This window comes from Lytechinus variegatus, chromosome 6 (assembly GCF_018143015.1).
Source record: "Lytechinus variegatus isolate NC3 chromosome 6, Lvar_3.0, whole genome shotgun sequence".
Taxonomy (NCBI): Eukaryota; Metazoa; Echinodermata; class Echinoidea; order Temnopleuroida; family Toxopneustidae; genus Lytechinus; species Lytechinus variegatus.
In genome coordinates, this window is record NC_054745.1 from 43739526 (window position 1) to 43753323 (window position 13798).

Below are 13798 nucleotides of genomic sequence, written 5' to 3' on the forward strand. Positions count from 1 at the left end.
GCGCTCCTATATTACCCGGCTAAGCTAGGCGTTCATAGCGCACACAGCTTCTTAAGGAATTACTTCCTACCGGTACCCATTTACCTCACCTGGGTCGAGTGTAGCACATCGTGGATCAGTTTCTTGCTGAAGGAAATTTGCCACTCTCACCCAGGTGCTAATGTCTACCGTAGAAAATGGCAAATGCTGAATTTAATTTTTTGATGAAACCCTTTTAATACATTATTTGAATATTCGAAGCAGATATTGGAAATTAGAAACTGCATGATGGATAAGAGGGATATAAAAATTTACAAAAGGCATCCTTGTCATTAAGAAATCCAAATTTGATAATGCATTTGTGATAAACACAAATTGTATAATATAATAATAATTGTGGAAGCGCCGTGGTGTAGCGGTTCTGACTCTCGCCTTGTAAATCAGAGGGTCGTGTGTTCGAATCCCACCATGGCCTCGCGCCCTTTGGCAAGGCGTCAATCCACACTTTGCCACTCTCACCCAGGTGCTAATTGGGTACCGGTGGGAAACAACCGTCATTTGGGTTGGTTTAGCAGGTTTGCGCCTAACAGGCTGCTTGGAATGCTATGAATCCAGTGACTGGGTAATAATAATTGTGAAGCGCTTTGAACAGTCGTAGATTGATGAAGCGCTATATAAATGCCAGTTATTATTATTAAAAATTAATATAGAATGCACTTGAAAGACGAGAGTCGTAACCACTACACCACACCCCACACAATTAAATTTTTTTTATCTACTACTCTCTTCCCTCAGGATTCTACATGTACATTGACTCGGCTCCACCTCGTCAGACTGGAGATAGCGCTATTCTTAACTTTCCCTTTCTAACTGGTGATAAGTGTATATCATTCTGGTATTACATGGGCGGAGCAGACAGTTCTCTTGATGTAAAAATGGATCTTTCTCTGTGGTCTAAGACAGGTCCACTCGATAGCACATGGATGCATGCTACAGTAACCGTCACTACCAATGATGTGGATATGACTTATAGTGTGAGTATACAAAACAGGGTGTAGTACTCTACTAATGTGTGCATGCATCTATTTATGGTATACTTATATCAGGCTATAGTGTCTAACACTTGATTTTCAAATAAATGCAGAGCTTCATATTGTGGTTCATTTTGGGAGAATAATAATATTAATAATATTGTACTTATATAGCGCATAATATTGGTAATCTCTATGCGCTTAACAAATGAATTATCTATTACATAAGAGATCAAATTATTAATATGGTTTTCATTAAAAAATTAAATATTATTCTACATTAAACTAAGTATTGTGCTACATTGTAATAAACATTAAATATACATATATCATTACATGGTATTAATTTGGTACTAAGCATAGTGAATAAAACTATATTAAACTATACTACGCTACAACAATGAAAAAAGATAGGTCTTGATTGATGTCTTGAAATGAGCTGTTGAAGTGGCTTCACGTAGTTGAGGTGGTAGAGAGTTCCATAGATGTGATGCAAGGGTGGTGAAGGCACGTTCTCCATAGTACTGGATGTTGACTCTGGGAGTTTGGAGAAGGTTTAGAATACTAGAAGTTTGAGTAAACTGGCAGAATTAGTGCATCTATTTATGGTATACTTATATCAGGCTCTTGTGCTTTGTCTAACACTAGATTTTCTTATACATGTAAATGCAGAGCTTCATATTGTGGTTCATTTTGGGGGAATACTAGAAGTTTGAGTAAACTGGCAGAATAAGTGCATCTATTTATGGTATACTTATAACAGGCTCTTATGCTGTGTCTAACACTAGATTTTCTTATACATGTAAATGCAGAGCTTCATATTGTGGTTCATTTTGGGGGAATACTAGAAGTTGGAGTAAACTAGCAGAATAAGTGTTAAAGCCAAGCACTCTCTATACAATGTGATCACAGGCCAGTGCACACATTGCAACAGGTCTGCAGCACACTGCATCTCATGGCACCTCTTCTTTTGCACGTATGTCTTCTACGCCGTGAGATGAGGTCTGCGTCCTTGAATCTAGAAAGGTGCCTGGGAGAAACCAAAAAGGATTTCATTCATGACAATACTTGTAGTCAGTGCCTAGTTATCAAATATATTTCCAGTAGTCCGACTTCCACATGTGCTCAACAAATTTACAGGACTAGGCCTATATCAATTTGGGCTAATTTCTGTTTGGTCTATGCTTCAGGTGGTTTGGTACCCGCTTTTTCTATTTTTATACTGTATGCGCTCAATCCATTGGTCTACTGTGGATTTGGTCCACTTGTTTTTTGGTCTCCATTTAATTTGGTCAAATACCCGCATAATCTAAGCCCAGTTGGTCCAAATTTCACATCATCTTGCAGTTGGCATATGCTTTTGCAGAAATCTGTTAGAAATTGTCCTTTTAGAATGATCTTTGTTATAAACAGGTTATTGATAAATTTGATAATAGCACTATTGAATGATGATGTGGAGGTGCTGTGGCCAAGTGGACTAAGGCGCTTGGCTAGTCATGTAAAGTCCGGGGTTCGATCCCTGGCCGCGGCACCTATGCCCGTGAGCAAGGCATTTAATCTACATTGCTCTTTTATCCTGCTTTTAAATAAATGGAAATGATAAGTGCATTATTGGTAAAGAGGTGTGCACATATTTTTTTTAAAGTTTAATAATGACAATAATGTGGAGCGTTGTGGCCCAGTGGATTAGTCTCCGCACTTTGAAACAGAGGGTCGTGGGTTGATATCCCAGCCATGGCGTAATTTCCTTCAGCAAGAAATTCATCCACTGTGTGCTGCACTCGACCCAGGTGAAGTAAATGGGTACCGGCAGGAAGTAATTCCTCAAAAAGCTGTGTGCGCCTTAATCGGTTGCCTAGCTTAGCCGGGGTAATAATGATAGCAGTGCCTTTTTAAAGCGCCATGAGCACCGAAAGTTGGACCTGTGCACTATATAAGTAGCCACTATGCACTATGTGAATGACTCATTCTTTTCATTACTATGAAAGTTATGTCTGAGATCTTGTTTTTTTCCTTTTAGGTTAGCCTAATAGGTACCATAGGAACACTTTCTCAGAGTGACATTGCTGTAGATGATATCAGTGTCTATGATGGCCCCTGTGCAGGGGCTACTAACCCACCACCATGTCAGTTTAACTGTGATAATGATGTGTGTCTGAAGGATGCTACATTGGTGTGTAACTTTAATGATGATTGCGGGGACAGCAGCGATGAGGTCAACTGTGGTATGAATAATGTTTTTTCAGCTGTATTTTTGAGTAATATAATGCAATTTTATCTGGACTCTGTTTTGTCCTGTCTCTTCTGTAATTTTAACATTGATTTTTTCTTTAATATGAAAGATATGAAAATCAGTATTTCATTGTTGAAAAGAGTAATCCGAAATAGGAATACTCCAAATTTAATTTTTCCATATTGATCATGGTCCCGGCAGCCACTGCGCATGCAGCACCAGATTGACGTAGCTCTATCCCTTGAATTGCTGAACACCAAGTCTTTTGGTCTGACGTGGCCAGGGTTTGACAGACGCTCTGGCAATTGAGCCAACACCAGTTTAACCAATACACCGCTTAAAAGTTTTCTGTGATTAAAATATAACATGTATTAACCCTATCTAGGCCGGGGTATTTTGGGAGTTCCTATGGCCGGGGGGGGCCTCCCAGGCCCCCCCCTAAGATCTCGGCCGTCGCCCGCGCGATCGCGCCGAAAATTGGCAAGCGGGTTGCCTGGGGCATAATCTACAAGATTGTATAGTAATTTATTTCATGCGAATCGCTATTAAGTGATTATGCTAATTTATGCGTAATTAGTATGCGAAATCATACTTTTCCCTCTAACTCCCTAAATAAAGCTCTAAATGTACTAATTTTTGGTATAGAAACTCTTTGTGGTGTCCTTAGCAAGTGTACATGAAAAAAATCATTTTCTTATGTATTATAATTTTATATTGTTTTTTGCTATTTCTTATGTATTTCATTGTTTTTTTTACCTTTTGTTTTTCATTGTTTTTTCAATGAAATTTGTTGGGGACTCTTCTCTGATCATAAAAAGCATAAAATGAATACATTTAGACTAGAAAAACTAAAAATAATCATACATTTATGAATTTTGGTTGAAAACACAATTTGCATTGACTTTGTACACGAAATCACGTTTTTGAGCAATTTCCGGTCTGACATGCACTTACATAATGTTGCGTAATTTCGGAACCACGTACCCGGGTGACGCAAAATTGGTCTCAAAAGTTGCGCAAGACTTGAAAGTAAAATGTCAGCGAGCGGCGCGGTCAAAAAATTTTGCACGGCGAAAATATCGCGCGATTCGTTGAGGGGGGGGTCTCCGAGGCCCCCCCCCCCCCCCCCCCCGGCCGAGATGGGTTAAATTTGTGTGATAATTTTCATTCCCCCTGAGTTTCATGTACATTGTTTCTGTTACTCTCAGGTTCTTGTGACTTTGAGTCAGGTTGGTGCAATTACACGGACAATAGTATAGGCAGCCTAGTATGGCTAAGAGGTCAAGGGTCAAAACACGTAGCTGACTCTGGACCAGCCAAAGATCACACAATTGGAACAAGTGAAGGTGGGTTCATGTTTTAAACTATTATGAAGTGCTGCAAATCATTATTGTCATTCCTTATTCATGGTCCAAAATTATGGAATTCTTTTTTAACTGATATACTATGTAATTCAATACAAAATTTCAAAGGAACACTTAAAAAAATATCTGAATTCATATTAGATTATCTTTTTTTGTTTTCACAAAGTAATGTAATTCAGAACTTAATATGTAAATGTGTTTGTTGATTTCTCTTTGTATATATGTTTAATCATTTGATTTCTGTATACAGTGCATACTTAATCATTTATTTTTATTATTTATTTATTTTTGTTTATTTGTTATTCATTATATATATACATGTATATATAAATTGTTTATTTCTTTATTTTATCTTATTTTTATTCATAAAATGTACTTATGAAAGGGGGCCTTCATCCTACAAGTTCTGCTTTTTAGTTGGTCTCCTTCTCTTTCGATAAATGTAAAAAGATTGAAAGAGAAAATAAAATAATTGAACTGAATGGTTTATTTCAAAATGTAATCATCATGGTAATAGGCTTAATGTTAGAATCATGATAAGGTGTCAATCTATATGAATAATCAGAGAAATGAAGATAATAATTTGTAATCCATGTAGAGAAACTACCATATTGATCATTCAAATGGTATTATTCTGAGTAAATTCAGCCTGGATATTATATTCAATCCATAAAAATCTCACGTATTGATGCAAAATGTATTTTGGAATTGTTACTTCAGCTGGTGATATGCACTACACAAGAACTGCAATATCATTGTTATTATTATTATTGTTGTTGTTGTTGCTGTCATTAGTGTTATTATTGATATTATTGTTAATATTAATATTGTTATTGTTGTCATTACTATACATATTGTTATCATTATTATTATTATAAACAAAAAGTGCTGATTTCTGATACCTTGCAGGTTACTATCTATACGTTGATTCCAGTGAAAGTTCTAAATACAGTGAAGCTTTTCTTCTCTCACCGGAGCTGAATGAAGCAAGTCCTCACTGTATTCTTGACATTTGGATTCACGTATATAGAAATGGTATCGTTTTATTTATTCATGTATTACATCTTATTTTACCAGAGTGACTCGGTCAGGGGTTCAAACACTGTTATACTTAGAGGCCCTGTAATACAGTAACAAAAAATATATTAGAAAACAATGACAGAACATGAACATAAAACTTATTGTCATAGTCTAAATGAGTTCAGTGGAGTGGAATCAGCAACCACACGGAGTAAGGCGCATGAAATTATTAATGGTATATTAAACTTGGTTAGATATATATATATATGTAAGATATATTTTACTGTATTAGGTAAGTGAGCCATTTACTAGAGGAATTTTATGAAGGATGTTAAACTAGTTTTGGGTCACTTTCCAGAATCTTGCAGAAAAAGAGTGTTTAGAAGATGCCTGCCGTACATCATGGGAAAAAGCTTGTTTGCTAGAATTTGTCCTTGCTTTTGGTATCAAAAGTCCATCAGTTATTGCAGCTCTGGTTCTATAACTATGAATAGAATTTGCTTTGTCAAATAAATTGGTCAGGTATTTTGGTGCCTGTCCATTTATAGCTTTATATACCAGCTTTGATACCAGTGTCTGCCCTTTTACAATACATGTACATGTATTTCCCTTCAATCTATTTCCATTAGGGATTAGAGTGAGTTTGTTACTGGTGATGATGCATTTTGAAACTATCTAAAGTCTTATACAAGTAGCGAATAGCCATGAGTGTGATGTTGCAAGATTTCGCATAAGGCGAAAGAAAGATGCTCTATTCAATGAGGCTAACACCTCGCTGAATAGAGCTGAGTTGAATAGAGTGAAAAAAAGAGTGTCTCCATCTTTCATCAAATTTAAAATGTTGCACCATCGCACAAATAAGAATATTTGCTATTTGTTTTGTAGAGGTGTAAACTGTAGACTGTAAACCTCAAGGTCCGGGGTTCAAATCCCACCACAGCACTAGCGTCCTTTGGCAAGGCGTTTATCTACATTTGCCACTCTCGACCCAGGTGTAATAAATTGGTACCCGGTAGAAAGTAATTCCTTGAATGCTCGATGCGCCCGATCAGGGTAGCCGTGCTAAAGCTGGGGTAATAGTATGCAGCCCTTAGAAACATTTGTATTAAGCGCTATATAAATGTTGCATATTATTATTATTATTATACAATGCCTCAGAATTTAGTGCCTAATCTTACATTTAGCACCCCCATCCATCCCCTATGTTTGCTGGTGTTTGATAATGCTGTGTGTGCATTCATTTCAAATAATTCTGTCACTCTTGCTTTTTGCTTTTTGCTTTATACACAAGTAGCCTTATTAATAGCACTCAGAATACTTTTCCTGAAGTTTCTTGTCATTGTTATGCCGACGACACACAATTGTATATATCTTTTAGGCCATCTTCTACCTCTGCAGACACAAGTGTTTCAAGGCTAGAACAATGTATCTTTTCCATTCATAGGTGGATGCTCAATAATAATCTGAAATTAAATGATAGCAAAAGTGAATTTCTGCTGATTGGCACCTCACAGCAGATCTCTAAAATTAATATCAACTGTATAAAAATTGGAGTATCCAATGTCACACCATCTGATACTGCGAGGAATTTAGGAGTTTATTTTGATACAAACCTCAATATGGAAACCCAGGTCACAAATGTATGCAAATCAACATATTATCTCCTCTATAACCTTCGGCGCATTCGCAAATATTTTGATCAAGAAAGTATCAAACTGGTGGCACATGCTCTGATTACAAGTAAGCTTGATTACTGTAATAGCTTGTTGTTTGGAATGCCTGATAGTCTTATTTCTAAGTTACAAAGAGTCCAAAATTCATGTGCAAGACTTATATACCGTGTCCCAAAGTTCAGTTCCATTACACCTCTTCTGAGAGAACTCCACTGGTTGCCTGTACGTCAAAGAATTTCATTCAAAATTCTGTTAATTGTATATAAATCATTAATCGGTCAAGCCCCACATTACATTACAGAATTACTCAAACTTAAAACCCAATCACACAGTCGAAGCCTGCGAAGTTCCACAGATAAATTATTGTTTCAGATCCCATTTCACAAAACAAAAGTCACACTAATTGGGGATTGTGCATTTGCACTTGCTGCCCCCAAACTATGGAATAGCCTGCCAATTGAGATAAGAAGCTTTCCATCCTTGGCTCTCTTCAAATCCAAATTAAAAACATATCTCTTTAGTTAAGAAAATATGCTGTGTAGACATAAGTAAAAACAACTGTGAACAAGCGCAGCTGAATATATCCATAGAAAAGCTGCGCTATATAAATTAATGCTTATTATTATTATTATTCAATATGTATACTGCTGACATGGCTCTGTTGATAAACTTTTTTGTTGGTTCCATTTTTCTCTTGTACATTTTATTTCTACAACATTCAATCAAGTACTCGTGTGTGTTATTGTTGATTGATGTTGATAAGTATTGAGAAGTTACATGTATACAGTGTGTTCCAGAAAATTGGAAACCAAGTTTCCCACATCTTTTTTTCTTCAAATGCAAATTAATTATAATATTTTGTCTACATGTACATCATCATACAATTTGATTATTCCTCTACATTTTGATACTGTATATGTGACAAACAAACACCTCACGCATTGATTAGCAAGACGAATTTGAAGTTTAATGTCAAAATCAGCTTGCACAGAAATGTTGTACAAGATCACTTTGTATATTGTATATCATTTTAACCCTAAATCTCCCGGGGTACATGTAGTTTGATTCTTGTCATTCCCGGTGGGGGGGGGGGGCATTATGGCCCCCCTTAAGATCTCAGCCTTGGATTGGGATGATGGTAGACAATGATGTAATTTATGCAGTTGCATTGGTAAATTTCACTGAATTCATATATTTTTATTTTATATGAATTGATTATGCTAATTTATTCATGAAATCATACTTTTTGCTCTGATTCACTAAATTAAGCTCCTAGAATTTTTTTTGTTGAAAATATTCTTAATAGCATTCCTAACAATTGCGAATGAAAAAAATCTGGTACGAAGACCGATTTCTTATGTATTTTATTTTTTTTTTTTAAATTTCTTATGTATTTCTTAATTGTTTTTTATTGTTTTTTTTCAATGGAAATCGTTCCAGACCTAATTCTGATCATAAACAAGGCAAAATCAATTAAGTTTAATCAGTAAAAGTAGAAATAATGATACATTTATGAATTTTGGCTAAATACACAATTTGCATTTGATTTGTACATGAAATCACGTTTATGAGCAATTTTGGGTCTGACATGCACTTACATAATGTTGCATAATGTCATAACCGCGTACCCGGGTGTCACAAATTTGGTCTCAAAATTTGCGCGTGACTTGAAAGTAAAAATCAGAGAGCAGCGAGGTCAAAAAATTTGGGCCGCAGATATATCGTAGAAATTGTTGAGGGCGGCCATTATGCCCCCCCCCCCGGGAGAATTAGGGTTAAGGCATAGGCTGTGCTCATTAAAAAATCTCAAAGTTTACCTTGGGTAACTTATTTTAGTGTTTGGTTTGCAGGTCACTTATGCTGAGCTTGTGACACTTACAGGTCTAGGCAGAATATTGATAAACGAATCACAAAATTAATTATCTGTGGATTAGGATGCCCAAAAGAGGTTAGTTTGTGTGCATGTTTTTCTCTTTTTTCAGTTTATGCATCTGTCCACTTTCTGCTCGTTTCTGGGATGGACCGAGCCTTTGTTTCATATTATTCGAAGCTTGGAACGGGAGAATGGTCGTTTGTTTCTGTCCCTATAGGACGTGTTAAAGGCACTTTCCAGGTAGGTAAACACAAGAAAACTTTATTTTTTAGCCCAATAAATCCTACAATAATTACTTGCTACACACTTACTAGACCTGGTGGGGGTCTCATAAAATTATTTGTAAGTTTCGAACAACTTTAAGAACGATTAGTGATCTTAATGTGATACACACAAGATGTCCATTGGCGTTCATTTGGTTCCCCAAAAAAGGTTCACCAGTCTTTCTTAAAGTCGCTCGTAACTTAAGAACATTTTAATGACACTGCCACCTGATGAAAACTAATTCTGAAGCTATTACTTATTACTCATTGAATGAGACTAGATGTAGTTGCTAGTAATTAAAATACATATTGAAAAGAAGCTATTCTGTATTATCAGCATGCCCTGAAATCTGATTAGATTTTTTTTTACATCCAAAGTTTTCTTAAACTACAAAATTAACGCAATGTTTATAATGAAAATAGTGATATTAATGTAGTAGTATCTTATTAATTTTGTTCTTACTAGATTGAAGTGAAAGCATTCAGGGCTTATGTTGGCGAAGGGGATATCGCCATTGATGATATCTCATTCCGTGACTGTAATTTTCCTGGTAAGTTCAATCAATTTTATTTTTTTTATTATTTTGGCTTAAGTGCTAATTTCAAAGCTATACAGCATGGACTACAATGTTACAATATTGAATAATTATGGATCATCATTAGGTTCCTGATTACCCATTTTTAATTTGAGTAGAAATGGTAGTGGTAGTAGAAGTAGTAGTGGTAGTAGTAGTAGGAAGGAATTCCTTGAATCCTCGATGCGCCCGATCAGGGTAGCCGTGCTAAACCCGGGGTAATAGTATGCAGCGCTTAGAAACATTTGTATTAAGCGCTATATGAATGTTGCATATTATTATTAGTAGTAGTGGTGGTAGTAGTAGTATTAGTGGTAGTTTTAGAAGTAGTATTACATGCAGTAGTAGGAGTACATGTAGTAGTAGTAATAGTAGTAGTAGTAGTAGCAGCAGTAGTAGTAGTGGTGGTGGTAGTAGTAGTAGAAGTAGTGGGAGTAGTAGTAGTGGTGGTAGTAGTAGTACTAGTATTAGTAGTAGAAGATGAAGTAGAAGTAGCAGTAGTAGTACTACTACTATGCTGAACACATCCTCATTATTATTTGTTTGTCTCATCAGACTAACATCAATATAATAGTGTAGTATGTGTCATGGCTCACTATCTCTTTTCATGGGCAACTATTGGTCCTGAAAAGGACCACCCAAATTCAATGTTTTGACAAGTGTGTTAAGTTTGAATGTTCTATTTTCAGCTCTTTGAAATAGTAGTCGATCATTTTAATATTGTGATGGATTATGTAATACACCAATACTTTAAGAATGATGATAAAAGAAAAAAACAAAGGCAGAATTACATGTAATAATAATAGTACTATAATAAAACATTGCTTATATAGCGCATATAACGATGATAAAATCATGTCTCTATGCACTTAGAAAGAAGAATAGAAAGAATGGAGAAGAAAGAAAAGCCTGTTCACAGAGGAGCAAATATATAATCAATTAATAGGTACATGTATATCTTATTTTATGAAAAGGAATGTCTTCAAAAGGGACTTAAAGGATTCTACATTATTAGCTTGTTTAACAATATCAGGTAATTTATTCCAAAGTTCAGCAGAGGACATTTTGAATGAACGAGCACCGTAGAATTGAGTGTTAATTTTGGGAACTACAAGGAGAGATGTATAATAGCAGGAAATATCCTCTTGGCTCTGACACTTCACACTTATGGTGGCAGCGGTGGGATATTAACTTCACTGTGAATTGCTATTCAATTTTATTCCTATTATTTCTTCCTGTAGCGCCACCTCCAGGTGGATGTAGTCCAGTAGAATTTACCTGTGGGAATGGAAACTGCATCAACACAGACAGATATTGTGATCTCACAGACGACTGTGGAGACATGTCTGATGAGATCGATTGTGGTGAGTTGCACTGTTTCTTTGTTTTATATTTTGTTATCTTGCCGATAACTGTGGAGACATATCTGACAAGAATGACTGTGGTAATTGTCATTTGCTTGATATTGTGATCTTGCATACAACTGTGGAGACATGTCTGACAAGAATGACTGTGGTAATTGTTTGTCGTTTGCCTGATATTGTGATCTTGCAGACGAGTGTGGAGACATGTCTGACAAGAATGACTGTGGTAAAAGGGTCATTGTTTGTCGTTTGCCTGATATTGTGATCTTGCAGACGACTGTGGAGACATGTCTGACAAGAATGACTGTGGTAAAAGGGTCATTGTTTGTCGTTTGCTTGATATTGTGATCTTGCAGACGACTGTGGAGACATGTCTGACAAGAATGACTGTGGTAAGGGTCATTGTTTGTCGTTTGCTTGATATTGTGATCTTGCAGACGACTGTGGAGACATATCTGACAAGAATGACTGTGGTAATTGTTTGTCGTTTGCTTGATATTGTGATCTTGCAGACAACTGTGGAGACACGCCTGACAAGAATGACTATGGTAAGGGTCATTGTATGGCTGTAGTGGTATGTCTGATGACTGCAGTAAGTTTGTTTGATTATGTTAAGGACAGTATCGGAATCGGTCTTGCTTCATTTTTTTTTCTAAATGTTAAACCGTAGGCACGCTTCTGGGAAATGAAAGCCTTTTATCAGGTTTTAACTCTTCATGCATTCACCTGTAAACCCCCTGTGTGTTGCATTATTTTAGCAGTGATCCCCTCTACGCAGTATAATACACTGTTATTTAGAGTGCCATAACTTTTTATCTGATCATTTTGAAAGAAAATGTTGTGTAGCAAACTTGTAGTGTGTTTCCTGGGCTTTCTTATCGTATATGAATTTATTGGATAAATTATGGAAAAATGTATAGTAAATTACATTTTCTAAATGCTTTCTCCTAATACTTCCAACAAAATTTAGCCCCCCCCCCCTTTACTTTGGTTCTTGTGTTAGTGGCATGATTTTTATTTATCCACTTGGACTGTTCATTACATAAGCTTTGTATTGATACCAAAATCATGATAATCTGATAAAAATAGCCCATATATAGTGGAAAATAGAAGAGAGTAAATTTTTGCCTGGTCAAGGTACTGTTCTCCATTGAAAGAGCCTCATTCACATTCATGCCATGAGTCACAGACTCCTAACAATAAACCTGGCCATGGTATTGTTTGTGAAGAGGGTTTTATTGATTTTCTCCTCTCCTTTTTCAATGAACTTCCTGGCTGTGATCAGGATGTATTGATTTTTGGGGGGGTTACTGCTGATCTCAAACAATGGGACAGGGGACGTCTATGGGAAATGTGTGGATGTGCCATAATGCGAACGTAACGCATGAAGAGTTAAAACACATTAGCTTCAGGAATTGGTATTAACAGAAAGTAGAGAAAATTTTTGGTATTTTGATACTTAGGCAGTTTGATGATATTTATAAAGTGTATTTCTATACTTTTTATGTTGATAAAAAACCAGCAAAATTTCATAATAATACACACACCATATATGCACGGACACATAGAATATAGATGTATAATGCATGTATATATATTGAGTGTGTTACCATGGTAAAGATAATATAAACAATTCTAATACAAATAATTGATAATATCATTTGTCAATTTACAGGATGTATACTTAAACAGGAATAATGATACAAAATCCAATGGCTGCCCCCCCATGGAATTTTTCTAATTTGGGGGCCCGTCCCTTACCTACCGATATTCATATTTATCATCATAACCTTAAGTTAGGGGTCAATGGTATTCTGTGATATTGGTGTCTATCTATAAACCCGATGATGTGGGCAAACCCATTAGTAAAATTGCAAGCCCACAAAATTTACGTCTTTATCACTCATTTCCACATTCTTAGAAAAATACAAAATTTGTTGAATATATTATATGTTTATTTGGTTACCATAGCAATGCAGAGAATGGATTCCCTTCCCGAAAAATTCTTGCAATAATCCCTAACCTTCATACTTTCAAAATATGTAGGTCTGATGAACTTTACTGTTTTCAGAATCATATAGTATGGTCTTGAAAACTTGCTGCAAGTTTTTAATATTTTATCAAAATTAATTCGGATGTTATAATTTGTTTAAGATTGTTTTGTTTTCAATCGAAAGTCGAATTATAAACATACCAAAACTAAAGCATGAGATGCTTTTAAAAAGTGTTTTTGAAAAATGATTCTGCAGGTCCATTTCAATTTTAAGCAATGGAGACCTCAATTATTATCTTACAGCAGGCCTTACTCTGAAAGTTTTTTTCCAGCTGGTAATTATATGCATAATTACAGGTCTATTGAGCCATGAGAAGTCAAGGCCAAAATTCACAAAGGTGGTTTTTAAAACTATTGGTTGAACCCATGG

At 35.8% G+C, this 13798-nt stretch overlaps 1 protein-coding gene across 1 annotated transcript in view; it reads left to right on the plus strand.

Moving 5' to 3' along the window:
• Positions 1-13798, plus strand: part of LOC121417880 (MAM and LDL-receptor class A domain-containing protein 1-like) — a 166693-nt gene that overhangs the window by 117362 nt on the left and 35533 nt on the right. The window contains exons 91-97 of the mRNA XM_041611614.1: positions 775-1013; positions 3031-3235; positions 4452-4589; positions 5517-5642; positions 9283-9413; positions 9903-9987; positions 11253-11375. Coding sequence (XP_041467548.1) covers positions 775-1013; positions 3031-3235; positions 4452-4589; positions 5517-5642; positions 9283-9413; positions 9903-9987; positions 11253-11375 — 1047 coding nt within the window. The remainder of the gene's footprint in view (positions 1-774; positions 1014-3030; positions 3236-4451; positions 4590-5516; positions 5643-9282; positions 9414-9902; positions 9988-11252; positions 11376-13798) is intronic.